The 18,413-nt window shown below is 34.1% G+C and overlaps 1 protein-coding gene across 3 annotated transcripts in view; it reads right to left on the reverse strand.

The window, feature by feature from the left end:
• Window positions 1-18,413, reverse strand: part of Lpgat1 (lysophosphatidylglycerol acyltransferase 1) — a 118,208-nt gene that overhangs the window by 13,941 nt on the left and 85,854 nt on the right. For all 3 annotated transcript variants that reach the window (XM_046452113.2, XM_046452111.2, XM_046452112.2), the window contains exons 5-6: window positions 17,711-17,984; window positions 14,936-15,062 (exon numbers count right to left, since the gene is read on the reverse strand). In XM_046452113.2, the coding sequence (XP_046308069.1) occupies window positions 14,936-15,062; window positions 17,711-17,984 (401 nt within the window). The remainder of the gene's footprint in view (window positions 1-14,935; window positions 15,063-17,710; window positions 17,985-18,413) is intronic.

Below are 18,413 nucleotides of genomic sequence, written 5' to 3' on the forward strand. Positions count from 1 at the left end.
GATGGCAATTTTACTAACACTTGTCCTATGTGTACACTCGATTATTCTTGCTATATTGGCCTGGGTAGGACCTTTACTACAATGTGGATTATAAGTACTGATAATGAGCATCCTTGTCCCCCATTCTTAATCTTTTAGGGAAGAAACATCCAATAGCTCACAATTAAGTATGGTATTTGCTGTAGATTTTTTCTGTAGACACATTAATCATATTAAAGAAATCTACTTCTAGTCCCAGTTTGCTGAGAGTGTTTTATTTTTATTATGAATAAGAGTTGCATTTTATAAAAAAAAAATTTCCATCTAATGAACTGCTTATGGAATTTTCCCTTCAATTCTGTTAATGAGATAAATTACATTGATTTTAGATTTTAAACCAAACTTTTATTCCTGGAAAGTATGTTTTTGCTATATAACATGATGTGTTTTTCATGTATTGCTGGGTTTGGTTTTGTATCTGTAATCATAAGAGGTTTGTCTGTACATTTTTCTTTCTTATAAAGTCCTCAGTTCAGGTTTTGGTATCTGTATTATGCTGGACTCTAAAACAAGCTGGGAAGTATCCCTTCTTTTTCTATGTTCTGGAAAAGTTGTATTCCATATCCTTATATTGTCTTTTAAATAATTATAGGATTTGATGGAATCCCCCTTTTTCATTGCTTATAGTGGTCATGTAGGTTTTCTCTTTTCTTTGTTTCTTGATTAGAATGAACAACTTTATTGTTTTCTTTTTTGGGGGAGGGTGGTACTGGAGATTGGACCCTAGGTACTTTACCACTAAGCTACATTCATAGTCTTTTTAATTTTTTAATTTTAAGACAGGGTCTCACTAAGTTGCTTAGGGCTATCTCCTACAAGTTTTGAGAGATCATATTTGCATAATCAAACTATTTTCTAATTTTCAAACTTTGAGAGGAGAGAATAGTTTTTACTCACTTTTCTGGCCTTTTACTTTTAAAATAGGACCACATTTTACAAAAATAATTATGAAAATAGGAACCAGGCCTGGCATATATAAGGGGTAGAGTATATAAGGGGTAGAGTCCAAGCAGAATAATGCCCTGCAGTTTTTAGCCAGCATGGTCTGCACACAGGAAATTTCATTGCTTCTCTCTCTTAAATATTTGGAAATTTAGAAAGGTTAATTCACTTCATCTTGATACTAGAAGGTTGTCTCAAAACTAAAAAGTAAAACTGAAAATCAGATTTTATTTTTAAGTGAATGGCATAACTAAGGTTTTATGTTTAGATGATTTAATACTATTTTGACACATGTTAAATAATATAAATTCCTCTTATTTCCTATTGATGGATAGTTTTCATCTTTTATTATTATAAGCAATGTGGCAATGAATGACATCATACAGATGTTCAGTCACAGGTGTGTAAATTTACCCGTATGATCTGTGTAAATTTATCTATGAGAAATTCAAAAGTTAAATGTATTAGTAATTTTTGAAAGTTATCACTACAGTATCTTTACAAGGATTATACCTATTTATATTCCACTAAAAATTATGAAAATGCCTTTGATGAGAAGATTTTTAAACTGAAAAATAACCAAGTCAGAAAATTCTCATTTAGTTGTAGATGATGGCCAGCAGTGTTTCTCAAAAGGATCATGCCATTTTTGGTCTATATTCTTGGGGATTCATCCATAAATTCTCTTTGTTAATTTAATATTTATTTTTTTTTCTGGTATTAGGTATTAAACCCAGGTATGTTCAACCCTGAGCTATATCCCCAGTCCCCCTTTTTATTTAGAGACAGGGTCTAGTTAAGTTCCCCAGGTTGGTTTCAAACATGAGATCCTTCTGCCTCAGCCTCCTGAATAGCTGAAATTAACAGACTTTTGGCCCTTTGCCCAGTTTAAATATTAATCTTAATTTAGTAAAAACATTTTGAGTCATAAAGATAAGCATCTTATAATTAAGTCCTGCAATGCGATTCTGGTTCCTATTTTTTTTTTTTTAATATACTAGGGATTGAACCCAAGAACCCAAGAGTGCTTAACTATTAAGCCACATTCTCAGCACCCCCTCCTTTTTTTTTTTGGCAGGGGGTAAAAGGGTTTGAACTCAAGAGCAATCAACCACTGAGCCACATCCCCAGCCCTATTTTATATTTTATTTAAAGACAGGATCTCAATGAGTTGCTTAGCGCCTTGCTTTTTGCTGAGGCTCGCTTTGAACCTGTCTCGGCCTCTCAAAGCTGCTGGGATTACAGGTGTGCACCACTGTGCCCAGCATCCTGGGCCCTTTAATTTTTAGTTTGAGACAGGATCTCAATAGGTTGCTTATAGCCTCGCTAAGTTGCTGAGGCTGGCTTTGAACCTGTGATCATCTTGCTTCAGCTTCCTGAGTGACTGGGATTATAGGCATGCACCATTATGCCAGGCCTGGTTCCTATTTTCATAATTATTTTTGTAAAATGTGGTCCTATTTTAAAAGTAAAAGGCCAGGAAAGTGAGTAAAAACTATTCTCTCCTCTCAAAGTTTGAGACTGAGCTATAAGTCAACTTATAACTCTTACTGTCCACTAAAATAAAACAAGAAAGGAGTTCTGCTTCGTGTAATGACAGTCATTTATGGGCAACAATTATAAATTTTGGACAAAACAAAAAAGTAATCAGTGAATGCACTTAGGAGAACTAAAAGCAGGCAGGCACTGGAGAAGAGTCTGCATTGGAAGATGGGCAATGTTCTCCTTTTTTTTTTTTTAACATCTTTTCACTTGAGAACAATTCAGTCAGTGCCACGTAGGGAGGCTTGAATTTACATAAAAATACGTGTCAGTCCTACTAGTTTAAGATTCAAGAGGACAGAGATTAGTGTGACCATTGCAACTGGAAAAGAAGAATCCCATTAGGAGTAAGGCCACAGTGGGAGCCACAAATTCCGATTTTAAATTCAATTCAAATCTCCTGATGACCCTAGAGCAACATATATAAGGGGTAGAGTCCAAGCAGAATAATGCCCTGCAGTTTTTAGCCAGCATGGTCTGCACACAGGAAATTTCATTGCTTCTCTCTCTTAAATATTTGGAAATTTAGAAAGGTTAATTCACTTCATCTTGATACTAGAAGGTTGTCTCAAAACTAAAAAGTAAAACTGAAAATCAGATTTTATTTTTAAGTGAATGGCATAACTAAGGTTTTATGTTTAGATGATTTAATACTATTTTGACACAGCTTTGCAGTATGCTTTTTAAGCTATTCACCTACTACTCTTAGGAATCCCACTCTCAAAAAGGAATGAAATAAATGCACCCAATGCAAATGTCTGCAAATCTGCTCTCACTTAGCAAGCTATAGTAGCCCTGGCATCTTCCTATTAAGAGTCCATGTCAGATTGAGTGTGGCGGCACATGCCTGTAATCCTAGCAACTAGGGGGCTGAGGCAGGAGGATCATGAGTTCAAAGCCAGCCTCAGCAACTAGCAAGGCCCCAAGTAACTTAGTGAGACCTTGTCTCTAAATAAAATATTAAAAAGGCTCAGGATGTGGCTCAGTGGTTAAGCACCCCTGGTACAAAAAAAAAAAAAAAAAAAGAAGTCCATGTCAAAGCTAGTGATCACACACAGTTCTCTCAGCCACAGGAATTAGGGTATAGGAATGGACTCATAACCAGTTAGGGTCAAGGTGATAATAAAAGTTCTATAGGGGCTATAGGGAAAAGTTGAAGAAAGGTTGCCAGAAAAACTTAATCTACTTTTCCTCTTGTTTTTGTTCTTTCATGGAAGTTTGAGGTCTCAAATTTCTGTTACCTACCTGTGAGCTAGGCAAGCAACCGACACAGAAAGGAGAGCAAAACTGAGAAAAGCAGAGCTTGAGTCATTGCAAATTCCATCATAGAACTTGTCCTATTTTGGATATCCAGTCAATAATTTCCCTGATCATTAAAGTATAACTCTTTTTTAATTGGGCTTTTAGTTACTTAAAGGATACAAATACAAACCTGACAAAATCTGTACTCAACTTCCTAATCTTATTTCCACAACTTCCTTTTATGCATGTTATATTCCTGCTATGGTATAGATAAGTGGCCTCCATTGGCCATTGTGTCAAAGGCTTGGTTGTGTATGGATTGACACCCTACCCTACCAACTGTCCAGAATAGCTTGATATTCCCTTGACTAAGAGATAGACAGAAGGGCAAACCAAATGTCTGCTCTCAAGAGCAATCACTTCTATTACTCTGATTGTTTGGTTACCATGGGATTAAAATATTAAAATGAGTAATCCCCTAATATGGCAAAGGATCAAATGCAGGAAATACCAGTCTTCTTGGAATCAAATAAGAGCAATTTTTGTGAGATTGAAATAAATAAACCTATATATCAGAAATCAACCTTTGCAATAACAATAGCTATCCCAATGAAAAACCAGCTCATCATTTTTAAGAAACAAAAATTCTTATTATCAATAAACTAGAATGTGCTCTTAAATACAGAGTATTCTACCAAAATACATAGAATCTGATTTAAGAGCACTAGATGAAATTACGTTTTCAAAAAAATAATGCTTAGCAGATGGCACTGTATATATTAGTTAGAACATTTGAATTTTTAAGCCACTAAGATACCAAAATGTGAGCCAACAAACAACATGACTAAACCTCAATTCAATTATGTCAACTACATGAAAGGAATCAAGCACTAAGGGAGATTCTGAGATAAAACAGTTCCTGCTTTCAAAAGGCTAATAAATCTAGCAGAGAGATGAGAAAAATAAGCAATGAGAATATGATAAATGTTGTATAGAGTCTAAAGAACTGTCATGTGAGTTTAAATGAAGGAATGTGCATGTTCACTTATCTATGGCACATGATAAATTCATAAGTTACCACTTGAATTTGGCCTAAATTATTAAGTAGAATTAAATTTAAAACAAATTTTTAGCTAATTAATATATACATATAGTTTTCAAAAGGCAAAGTGTACTATAAGGTAGACAATGAAAAATAATAGCACTATATTTTCCCTTGTCAGATCCCTGTTTCCCAGACAGAACCCTTTCCAACTGTTTATTTTGCTGTTAATTTCATATAGCTTATTATAACACCATTTCCAGATTACTCCATTTAAAATTTATTCATTGACTTCCTACTATGGAATCTAAGAATCTGGCTATCTTATAAGATTTTCTCTTCTCTCTCATGTCTGTCTTTTTCTTCTCTGGCAGTTAAAATTTCCTTCTTGGTGTCAACTCTGTCCTTTATAACTAAATCCATGATTATACTTATTAGTTTTTGTTCTACTTATTTTCTTACATGTCTTTTTCTGGCATCAGACTATGTTATACTCATCTTTGTGTACCCTATGTATAAATCAATGCCTGGTCCTTAATGGGAACTCAAGTTTGCTGAATTGAATTAATTGACAGTAATCTGATAGGGTAATGGGCAGTTAACTGACACTATTGTTGAGAGCCACAGCCTGAGGGGCCCCAGCAAACTTCCAGCTGCCAGCAAACTTCCAGCTGCCGGCTGATGATTGGCTCACAGCAGCCCCAGCAACATCTAGCTGATTGGCTCCTCGGCCCCAGCAACATCTAGCTGATTGGCTCCTCTGCGGTGATGCTCATTGGACTGTTTCCCTGCCCTTTCAGACCACGGAGCTGCTCATTGGGGGACTTTTTTGGCTCCGCCCACGTGACCCAGCCAATCGGCCTCAGAGCAGGAGGATTGTGGGAGGTGGGGAGAAGCTTGTGTGAGAGAGAGAGGCTGGTGGAAAGCCGGTGGTGGCAGTTGAGGCTCTGAGGGTTTTTCCTGAGAGACTATTTTGTTTGTCGTGTGTGGTTCTAAAAATAAAGTTAGTTTCTTTTGACAAGTGGCTCCTGATTGTGCCCAGCCAGACTGCGGCACACTATCAGGGTAGGTACAATAATAATAATTCAAAAATTCCAAAACTGCTTGTTACCAAAAATAGATTAATGGACAAGAACAGACACTTTAAAGTTTAACATATCAGAATATCTCCCAGCATTCAATTCCCAGAAGTTTTACTTTGAGCCATTATCCTGAGGTAAGCTGCTCAGGCCTGATCCTCCACTGAAACAATTAGGCTTTTTTTAAAAAGAAAAAACACTCAGGTATCTGAAAATAGAAATGAGATGTTAACTTTTACCTACTTTAAATACAGGAGAAAAACTAAGGAAGACATTTCCAAAAACTCTGAAGGTAGCAACTTACACTTATATTAAGAAATAATTTTGAGTAGCCTTAAAGTCTGTGTAGATCGGGAGATGGCAAACACTCAGCATGAAGGCCACTGCTTCCCTTCACAGTCAGGGATAGATAACTGAGTTCCCTTCCTGAGCAGACCTTGCAACAGTCAAAGCTACAGCAAACCAAGAAGCCAGTTAAGGATATAAGCAATGAGATGACACTGCTCAGAATTGGAATTTATTATATCTTTGTTTTGTATCCCTTGAGATGTTGTAAGATGCTTAACAAATGCTTGTTGAGTGAACAGAAAGGAGCCATGCAGTAAGCAAAACATGGTATTGGTATATTTGTCTAAAAGAATCATGATTACGCTTTCCATGTGTCTATAGACTTTTTAAAACTTTTTATTTTAAAGTAGTTTCAGTCTCAGAGAAAACTTATAAAAATAATACAAAGAATTCACATATATATTTAACTGAAAATTTCCTCAATATTTCCCATCTTCTCCTGCCTTTATTGTTCTTTCTATGCAGGCGTGCGCCCCCCCCCCCCACACACACACACTCTTTTTCTAGTATGCATTTTTTTCCATCAATTTTTGAGAGTAAGTTAAATGAAATGGTTATACAAAAAGACCTAGGTAGTTCTTCCATTTAACAGTTTCAATGACTTTAAAGATCTTTAGCTAAAGATAAACATCAGTGAGAGTCAAGTATACTCATTATTCAATTAAAACTTAAACCCTAACATATTTTGTATTTGGGGGCATAAAATTCCCGACACAACTAAATAATTTAGAAAATAAAAGTATATATTTTGAAAATTCCAAGGACACTTTCCTAGACCTTGAAGAGACTTAAAAAGTGAAAAAGACATGGTAAACCCCAGGAGGAAGAGGTGGGAAGAGAGCTCTTCATTTCCAGTGTTTATTCACAATCACTCAGCAGATTTATAAAGTCCTCCAAGTCACATTATGGCTTAAAAAGAAAAAAAGATTCACACACTATTAATATCTCAGAAAATTGGCTGTGTTTGCTATACTCTGGTTTTTTTTTTTTTTAATTTTTTTTTAGTTATTTATTTTTATGTGGTGCTAAGGATCAAACCCAGTGCCTCACATGTACGAGGCAAGCACTCTGCCACTGAGCTACAACCCCAGCCCAACTCTTGATTCTTTATAAGTGAGGGCTCTCATAGCTAAGCTTAGTTCTTGGGCTTCCTGACAGATCAGGTTGTATAGAGTCAGTTCCTAGTTCTCAAGCCTTCATACTCAGACCAGGATTTATACGCACTATCGATGTCCTGGTTTGGGGCTTTCACACTTTGCTCAGGTTTGGAGCAGGACTTAGAAGTGGCTCCTTTGTTTCTTAGGCTTTTGGACTTGGACTGGAACCACACTACTGATTTTTCTGGGCTTCCAGCTTGCAGACTGCAAGACTGTGGAACTTCTCTGCTAGTAATAAATCTCTTTCTCTATATATCTCTGTATATCCTATTGGTTCTGTTCCTCTGGAGAATTCTGTTTATACTATGTTATGTTACTACAAAATTATTTCAGCTATTCATTTATTTTTACTCATTCAAATGAATTTTAAAACCCTTTTGTCAAATTTCCTGAAAAAGTAATACAAGATTCTGACTGATTCTGATTTAATATAAATTATTTTAAATTTATAGATTTATTTATAATTTTGAGTCATCTCCTCTAGGAACACAGTCTTTCCATGTATTGTCTTTTGTGTTTTTACATTTTAGATGATACAAAATGAAATATTTATAAATGAAATGATATGTTTGAGACTTGCTTCAGAATAATTCAGTGGGGTCTGGGAAATAATACAGAAGAATCAACATTAACCATAAATTGATAAGGGGAGGGATGAGTACATGGGGTTTCATTTATAGGTTTGAAATTTTCTATAAAAAATGTTTTGGAGGCATGGCTATTTCTGAAATTATACCCCCCAAAACTTTTGACTTTTTTATTTTGTTATTTTTATGTAGTAAAAGTAAAAGCAGAAGGGAAAACCAAGTGACATATTAATCATAGACAGATTTGGATTTTGATATAAAATGTATACTAAATGTTATATTCCAAATGTTAGATTAATAGATAGCAATCATAAACAGACACAGGTTTAGACATAAAATGTTATGATAAATGTTACACTTTATTTTTAAGTACTGGCAATACTTCTCATAAATAAGGTTTTTTAAAATCTTTTTGACAACTACTTTCGCTATGCAGATGTAATTTTGACAATACTCTCCAAACTAGAGTGTGTGTGTGCCCAGCAGTACAACTGCTAAATCATAAGGTCTGTGCATATTCACCTTAATGGATGTAGTAAAACAGTTCTCAAAGTGTGGTCTAACAGTTTACAATCTTATTAGCAATATATAAGAGGTCACTTTTTCCTATGTTTATGTCAAAAGTCATCATCTTTGATTTCTGAAAATCTGATTGGCTTGAAATAACAAATTTCTTTTGTTAAAAAAAACTTGAAGTAAATATGTCAAACAGTGATAGTTTGACTTCTTCTTTTCTTATCCCTTTAATTTCCTTCTCTTGTCTGATTTCTCTGGTTAGTGTTTAGAGAAATTATATTGAATAGAAGTGGTAAGAGAGGAGGGACATCTTTGTCTTGTTCCTGATTTTAGATGAAATGCTTTCAGTTTTTCTCCATTCAGTATGATGTTGGCTTTGGGTTTGTTATAAATAACTTTATAATGTAAGGTAAGTTCTTTCTATTCCTAGCTTCTCCAGCACTTTTAACATGAATGGGTGCTGGATTTATCAAAGGCCGTTTTCTGTATATATTGAGATGATCATGTGATTCTTGTCCTGAATTCTACTTAAGTGGTCAATTACATTTATTGATTTGCGTTATGTTGAACCAATCTTGCAACCCTGGGATGAAACTCACTTGTTAATGTTGAATTATCTTCTTGATGTGTTTTTGAATGTAGTTTGCTAATATTATATTAAGGATTTCTACGTCTATGTTCATCAGGGATATTGGCCTGTATTTTTCTTTCCTTGATGTGTCTTTGTCTGGTTTTGGTATCAGGGTTATACTGACTTCACAGAATGTATTTCTTCCCTTTGAATTTCATGGAATAATTTGAGAAAGACTGGGTTAGTTCTCCTTTAAAAATTTGGTAGAATTCAGCTGAGAATCCATCTGGTCCTGAATTGTTTTTTTTGTTGGAAGTCTTAACATTGCTATTTCAATTTTATTACTTGATATTAGTCTTCTTAGGTAACATATTTGTCTTTAAAAATTAGTTATGTATTTTTTTAATTAACTTCCTCAAATTGAAAATAAGTTATTGTCCAAAGTCCCTAAATGTTCCAGTTTTAGTATATATGCTGCTGAAGCAAGAACTAAAGTCCCACACTGAATACATTCTCCAAAGTAACCCATGCCCTAGTCAAATTAGACATGAACATAACACCTCTGCTTGTATAGCAATCTATGCCACTACACTTAGGTTACATTTCTTCTCAAGATTTTTAAAACTGAAAATATAAGCTACTTCTGCACAAAAGAAATAATCATCTTTCACTTTCTGTCCTAATTTGAAGTACAGGAGATACTTATATTAAGAGCAGCAGTTACTTTCACATTTATCCTTAAACACTATCTCTCCAATTAAAATCTAATTATGCTTATATTTATATTAACCACTTAATAGCAGTGAGCTGTGCTCACTACTAGTAATAAGCTGTAATGAGTGACATAATGTAGAAAACTGTTAGTTTGACAGAAATATTCTCAAATATTTCCCACACTTTAGCCTTAGCTCCTCTTTACTTTTCAGAAAGTTCAATAATGTAGTTGCATACCTACTAATACAAAACTGCTTCCCTAGTTAAACAATGTAATATTGGGAGGAAAGAATAAGAAAAGACATCTTTATAGTAAATGGCTGAGACATATGGGAATTCTGATTTAGTAATAGTGAATATCAGTAATTCATACATACTCGATATGTTTTAATAATTGCACTTCATATAAAAATAAGGCACGCTATAGTCAAAAACATTTTTTACCAGTACACCATTTGGTGCTCACAATAATTCATTCACTGAAGTTGGTGCAACCTCTGAGCACCAAAGTCTTAGGGTGGGCTTCTGAGGAGTCATGTATACACTGAGTTTAGTTATTAGCAAAGTGACGTTGGCACTTAATCACCATTTGTCCCAAGTCTTCCAAAGAATAAGCTCCAAATACCTGCCCTAAAAGTTCAACTTTTGAATGACAACAACACTACCTTTTCGTAAAACAGGATCAATTATGTAACTGCCACTATGTATCTGCTGCTACTTTCTCATCTATGTGGTATTTTAGGTATTTGTGTAGCATTTTTATATATAACATGGATTTTAGAAATCTTAAAAATCAACATAAGCCTAAGAAGTAAAAAGTGACATAATGTAGAAAATTGCTATTTGAAGCTATTGCATTCTTGTATTTTTTTTTCCTAAACATCAGTACAAAAATCTAGAATTAAAAAAAAAAAAAAAGTGCTGCACTTTCTGGTAGTGTAGATATTCCCTTCCTGTTTAAATAAAGAGAAAAAAATTTAAGAACTTATTAAAACAGTATGATGGGAGTCACTCTATAGGGAAAAATGCCATGTTTACTCACAGATTTTCATATAGTTGTCATGAGTCACATTATGTTCATTGCAATGAGGTACAAAATAGTGGAAATTATTAGGTAGCTTAAAATGTACAAGAAGAGCAAATAAATATATTATGGAAATAAAAAATTATCTAAGCACTGACTAACGTTAAATAAATTATGCCAACTATCCTATTTCCCAAGTGAATTCTGATGGTAAGAAATGCTGTAGTATACCAGCTACCCCAAACACATTCTTTAGGTCTCAGCAACATCAAAATGTACTACTCAGGAGAGGACAGTCACTATTCTCTATGGAATTTACCTATAATATGACATAAGCACCTCAAATATCCAGACATTTATTACAGATTGAGTACTTATGAATTGCTCAACTTTTAAAAACCTGTTTGTACTTTCTTAGAATTGTGTTTAATTACTGCCATCTCCAAATTTGCTTCCATTGATCTAAAATGAATTCCTTTGAAGCAGTACTTGTGTTCTAGGATTTATATATTTTACCTCTTTTGATAATCTACCAATTGCATTTTTAATGGAGAAATTAAAATACATGATATATTTCAAACTGGATTTGATCAAGGCTGAATAGAATGGAATAATTACTTTATGACCCTCATATGTCATACACCTCAAGATTAGACTAAAAAAACTAGCAATAGTACTAACTACTCCATCTATACCAAAGCCCTCTAAGACTGAGGGCTGCTAAGATGTTTTTTAAAAGTCAGCTGGGGTTGTTAAGAATAACAGAGTAACCAGGCACAAAGGCACATGCCTATAATCCCAGCAGCTCTGTAGGCTGAGACAGAAGGATCCTGAGTTCAAAGTAGCCTCAGCAAAAGTGAAGCGCTAAGCAACTCAGTGAGAACCTGTCTCTAAATAAAATACAAAATAGGGATGGGGATATGGCTCAATGGTCATGCCCCTGGGTTCAGTCTTTAGTATTACCCCCCCACACACACACACACACACACAAACAAACAAAAAACAGAATAACACAGTAATACTTTGGAGAAAATGTCATTACAAGAAAAAAAAATCAATTAATAAATTTTTTGTTTGTTTGTTTACTGGGTACCAAGGATTGAACCAAGGGGCGCTTAACCACTGAGCCACATCCCCAGCCCTTTTTTATTTTGAGACAGGGTCTTGCTTAGTTGCGCAGGGCCTTGCTAAATTGCTAAGACTGGCTTTGATCTTGTGATCCTCCTGCCTCAGCCTCTCATGTCACTGGGATTACAGGTATGGGCCACCATGCCCAGCTTTTTTTATTTTTTATAATGAGACAGGCTATTGCTATAATGCCGCCATACAGGGCATAAATACGTTTTTAAAACCTGCCTGTAGGTGAAGATAAGAAAGATAACACCAAGCAAAAGCAGTTTTTCAGTTAACATTATGGTTTTCAGGCAATCTTTTCTTATCTTTTTGGGCTCCTATTCCTAGGTTGAAGCAGTCAGTACTATTCAGTTTTCCTGCCAACTTCCTTACATTAAAAGAGAAGGGATTTAGGGCTGGGGATGTGGCTCAAGTGGTAGTGTGCTCGCCTAGCGTGCGTGAGGCACTGGGTTCCATTCTTAGCACCACATAAATGTGAAACAGAGATACTGTGTCCACCTAAAACTAAAGAAATAAATATTTTTAAAAAAGAGAGAGAAGAGATCTAAACCTTATTTATTCACACACACACACATATATATATATACACACACACGTATACATATATATGCATATGATTATTAATGTTGCATTTCAAAACTTTTACTCTAATTGAAAACATCTTGACTTTGATTAGTATTTTAAAAATATAACCAAATAGAGAGTATGAACTAGAACGGATATCTTTTCCCATCTCCAACGGTGCCCTGATAGACTACAACAATCATGAAGAGTCAGCTTATTGTTGATAGAGCTTATTCCTGAGAGCTAAGGACATGGCCATGTCCCTTTTCACAAACTTTTGAAAAACCTCAGTACTATGCTGACATCAGACACCCCTGTTTTGTCTTGCCCCTTTCATTTGCTTTCCCTTTCCTACTGGAACACAGGTCCATCCCCCTTCCTTAACTCTAGGCAGACAATGATGTCTTACAAATTCCTGGGAAGAAAAGGAAAGTGTATCTCCTCACCTGTCCAAACAAGACTCCTAGGGTATGTATATACCCATAAATTATCAGGCATAATGTGCATTTTAGTGGATAGAATATGATTCTACACCATAATTGAATCTCTACTAATCTAACACAATAAACTTTTCTTTATTATTTTTACATCTGGTAATAAATTATTTTTCTATATCAAACTAACAGTTCCTTATCTTCTATCTATACTTTGGATTTACTCTCCAGGTCAGGGTTTCTTAACTTTTTTTTGGTCATGGATGATTTTGAGAATAAAGTTAAAGTAGTGAATCCTCTCTGTAGAAAGTACAACATACATAAAACCATAAAAATTTTGCATACAGACTTCGTTAAAAAATTATCTGAGGCCCATCCATTAGGCCCAGGCTTAAGAACCTCTGCTTCAAGTGACTTAAGAGCCTTATTCTTATTCCTGATAATTTTTCTAAAAAATAGACCAATTCTTCAATTATTAAGATTCTACATGATTCCACTCATTTTTTTGATTGTCCATAAACCAAATTTCCTATATTTATTGACTAAAAAGAGGGTCAACTATAACAGAATGCTCAAAAAATAGAATTTTTTTTCTTTGATTCAGTTTTTTTTTTTTTTTTGGTATGATCTGCTAGGACATCTACATATATCAATGAAGATACCATCTTCTTTTATCCAATACACATATCCAACTGCCATATAATCCTAGTTTGGGCATTAACAATGACCTTTGTTGTTAGATTATAAACTTTAAAAAGTTACTGAAGGCTACATGAAATAAAACTGTTCCTAGAGAAATTCTTCCAGGGCCTAGCACATCACCTTGTATATAAGTGCTCAATAACTTAAATAAAATGTACAACATATGTGAAATGGAGTTAGAAAAGCCATTAAGAATTATACTTTTACATTACACATGAACTTCCTAATTGGGAAATTAAGTCACACACTGTTCCAACTATAATTTTATAGTCATCTCGTACACAAAAACCAAACAAAAATATTTAATTTTAAGTTTCAAATCCTCCCAGCTGGATATTTACATTTATAGAATACTGATGGTTTACACATATGAAAAAATACTACTATTATCAATGGGTATGTAATTTGAGCAATTTTCCTCTTATTGTGAAGGATCTTTATGGCAACTGTGATTTTCCTTGGTACCCACTTCATACATTTGTAAGTTAGCTGTCATGGGTTGAAGTCCTTGACAAGGAAAGTAAAGCTAAATGAACTATAAAGTGATCAACTATATTCAGTCCTTATCAGTGCTATGCTTTGATATAAATTCCTTCACATGTTTACATGAAACTTTCCCCCAAAAAAATCTACATTAAAAAATCTCAAGAATATGGCACAGAAAATTCAACATTTTTGCTGTTTATGCAAATGGCACTGGCATACCAAAATATTAAAAATGTATATCATATTAAATTAGTTTAATCATTCATAACTTTTTATGTGGATTAATGATTTCAAAACAAATTCCATTCCTATCAATACATATCTACCTAACCCAAGTGATTACACATTTATACTTGATGTTTGCTCTTTCAGCTACTTTTACTCAAGAATGTCAGGCAATTGGGTATCTAAAGTGCCTTTGGAACATCGTTTTTAGAGATTTGTGTCACTCAGTAAAAATAAGTACTTGAAATGATATTTTCCATATTCAAAAGCCAGTGTAGAATTTTTATTCCCTGTAAACACACACCATGCCAACTATTTCTACTGTCCGGTTAAAAACTAAATATTAAAACATTCACACTGTTCTGAGGTCATTCTATTGGATATATACTGAAAACAAATATAGAGTTCTTTTTTTTTTTTTTTTTGAGAGAGAGAGAGAGAGAGAGAATTTTTTAGTATTTATTTTTTAGTTTTCAGCGGCACAACATCTTTGTTTGTATGTGGTGCTGAGGATTGAACCCGGGCCGCACACATGCCAGGCGAGCGCGCTACCGCTTGAGCCACATCCCCACCCCAAGAGTTCTTACCTGTAATGGACATGTGTGACTGTTGGTTTCCTGTATCCAAGGATCCAAGTTTGAATATCTAGAGGTTCAGCTCTGGGATATGCTATGGTTGTATCTATTATCCATTGAAGGCCTTTTGATTTGCTCTCTGAAAACAAAGAAAAAAAATTACTTAAGGTTGGATCACTTTTTATATTATCTGCAGCAAATAACATGGTATCAATCACTTGAGAAGTGTAAAGTTTATTAATATACCTTTTGCTTTAAGAAGTGAGGATGAACTTTGGTGCTACTGCTCTATAATACACGTAGGACAAAATTAAGGATTTCTTATTGTTTTAAAAAATGGATGAATTTCAAAGCAAATAATTGAGCACTGTTATTTACTGCACATGCATAATTCAGGTATTCAATACAATTACGCATCCTCAAAGTCTTATTTATATTTTATCACTTCTGTAAAAAAATTGGCCTATGAAAAGGTAAGAAGTATCACATTGCAAAAATGAAAAACAGACTTTGAAACAAAATCATTCACTAAATATAATTATAAAGCAAACACCAAGATTTGCAATACTTGGAGATACTAATAAATACAAGAACATGGCAATAAAATTATGAATTTTTAGACATACATTATTGTCAGTTGCTGTTCTTATTTGAAACAAAGCAAAAGAACTGCAATTTTAGCAAAAGTTACATGCAAATAAAGCAATAAACTCTCCTGTCTTTTGGAAGGGACAGCAGATAACTACCGTTGAAGTGTAAGGATGGGGAAGCTCTATTTAGTTTGTCCCTTTGTACACTATTTTTATTCCCAGCATGGAGTACAAAATTGAGCAAGAATGGAGAGGGAAATCTTCAGAGAATGCTGATAGAACAGACCATTACACTTTAAAGTCTATGTTTGAAGTATCTAAGAATCCCCAAAAAGAAAAGAAGAAAAAAATTCTCATTTTTTCCAAACATATGCATTAGAAATCAGTGGTGTGTGTGTGTGTGTGTGTGTGTGTGTGTGTGTGTGTGTGTGTGTGTATGCATACATATCCCTTAAATTCTTTAAATATTTTAGAACAACATTCTGAAGACGGGGAAATCTGTAAAAAAATTTTTTTTTGTCAAATTTTACAAAACTTTTTGTCTAATTCTTTCAGATGCTTGAACATTTTCATAATGAAATGATAAGAAAAAATACCAGAGTTCAGCTTAATATTTTAATCAAGCAATAAACACATATGCTAATCCTTTTAAAGTTAATCAGACAAAACTTAATTTTGATATGTGAGTATGGATCACATGAGAAATGGTTTGTATTTACAGGGGATAAAAATACTAGCAAATACACTAAGAAAAATAAAATGAAAAATACCAAAACACAGAGAAGAAAATAGTAAAATACAAGAACTAGTTTACAGGTCTATTAATGATCTTTTCTAAACAGCTAGGAAAAAATGTTTTAATTAAGGTAGGATAAATAATAAATTACTTTGTTATAAACATTTCCTCTCCAAAAGAAAAACCATCTTTCTTCACTATTAGGCATCTTTCTTTGCTATTAAGTATGATAATTGGTCCTTCCTTCAAGATATAGACAACCACAGTGTTCGGACCAGGTTCACTATTTAAACAGCAATGTTACTTGTTCCAATTAATCCTGTGTGGAAGACCTTGGCCTTTCAGTTTGGGCTTGCCTGACATTGCTATAGTGTCTTTCCAGTAGTGAAGCTATTCTGAACTTAACTTTCCTATTAAAAGACTCTTTCAATTTGTCTTTTAAATAGATGATGAAAGATTAAGAGAGCAGACTGCCAAGCAGCTGCATGGAAAAAAAAAAAAAGAAGAAGAAAGGAAAACTCAGGGTAATCTCATGGGCATTATTTCTACATCTGCTCTTTATCACCATTTAGAAACACATTTCTGAGAGTCAATCATTTCAGTTTTCAGTGTATTTAAAGAATATTAAAAGAATAGCAAACCACTACTAGGGAAATAGACCAAGTCAATTTCTCTGAGCTTCTAAATTTATAATTTGTCACCAAATTTTTACAGTAATAGTGGCTTAGATAAACTTGCTCAAGATAGTTGTCATATTGTTGGCACAAATACCTTCTACAAAACTTCACAATCTACCAGGCTATTTCCAAGCTGACTGTATCTTTTTCTTGGCCATAAAAGTAATACATACTCATTATTTAAAAACTGAAAAATACAGGAAAGGATTAAGAAATGGGGAAAATTATCCATAATGTTACAACTTAGAAAAACAATCACTGCCAACATTTGGGTATTTTTTCTTTCACACATTTCCTACTGGTAACTGATCACAGACTTGAGCTCATGCTCAAGTTTCACAGAGTTGTGTGTTTCAACAGTATACCATGAGCACCTGGCTAAGCCACTATATAATGGCTGCATTGTAGTCTCCACTTATGGATATTTGATGATTACTTACCTTCTATTTCCATTTTTTTTTTCTATTTTAAACAACTCTGTGATAAATTTCTTTGCCTGTACTTGAGATTATTTCCCCCATTTTCAGTGGAATAACTGAGTTATTTATTAATACTTTAAGGGTCTTAATAAATATTGTCCAACTACATTAAATTTCTTCTCTATTATTTGAATAAAAATGATAAATATATACATACTGTTTTCATTAATAGAAACATCAAAAAAAATCATAGTTTCATATTCTACCCCAGTATTAATTTTACTTGACAAAAATCACAAAAAGAACAACTATACCTTCTGGAACTCCAGAAAACCCTTTACAGGAAAGGCTAAAAACCATCATACCTAATTCTTTAGCATCTCCTCCTGCTTGACTTCCATTTTCCTGTCGTGCTACAAGTACACTCAAAATAATTTTTGTTGCACCAAATCTTGGCAAAGTGACATGTGTAAGAAATGGCAAGTTATTTTTCTTGGCATATGCCTGACTTGTTTCTCGCCTCTTCCTGAGGAAGCCCCCTTCGGGAAACAAAACAATCCATTTTCGATCTCTGCTCCTATAATTATTTTCTAGGTGCTTCTTGAGAAGCAGCAGCTGTTGGTCACGATGAGATTTTCCCTAGAAGGTATACACAAATAGGACAGTTACATCCAAAATGAAAATGCTGTAAGATCAAATAAAAACAATCATTTCTAAATTCAAATCCAGTCACAGAATAAAAGAGTCATTTCCCCTGACTTATTTCCCTTTATGATCCCAGTGGTAAAAAGAGAAAATTTATTAGCACTTAATAAACAAGCTTTCTTTCTGCAGGAAAAGTAATTTGTTCTGATTGCCCAGAAAGTTCAGTCATTAACCTTCCAGCAACTACAAACTAAATGCCTACTATATGCCAAGTGCTATCAGAGATTCTAAAGACAGGATTAAACAGCGAGATTATACTCTAGTTTTGGGAAAGTGGTAAATTTGGAGTGTCCACTCAATCAGAATCAGTGATATGTGTGTTTCAGCAGCTTTTGGTCACTGTGACCAAAATTCTTGACAAAC

The sequence above is a fragment of the Marmota monax genome, unplaced genomic scaffold, assembly GCF_021218885.2.
Source record: "Marmota monax isolate L192 unplaced genomic scaffold, Marmota_monax_Labrador192_F-V1.1 WCK01_AAM20220418_F8-fsc00105, whole genome shotgun sequence".
NCBI lineage: Eukaryota > Metazoa > Chordata > Mammalia > Rodentia > Sciuridae > Marmota > Marmota monax.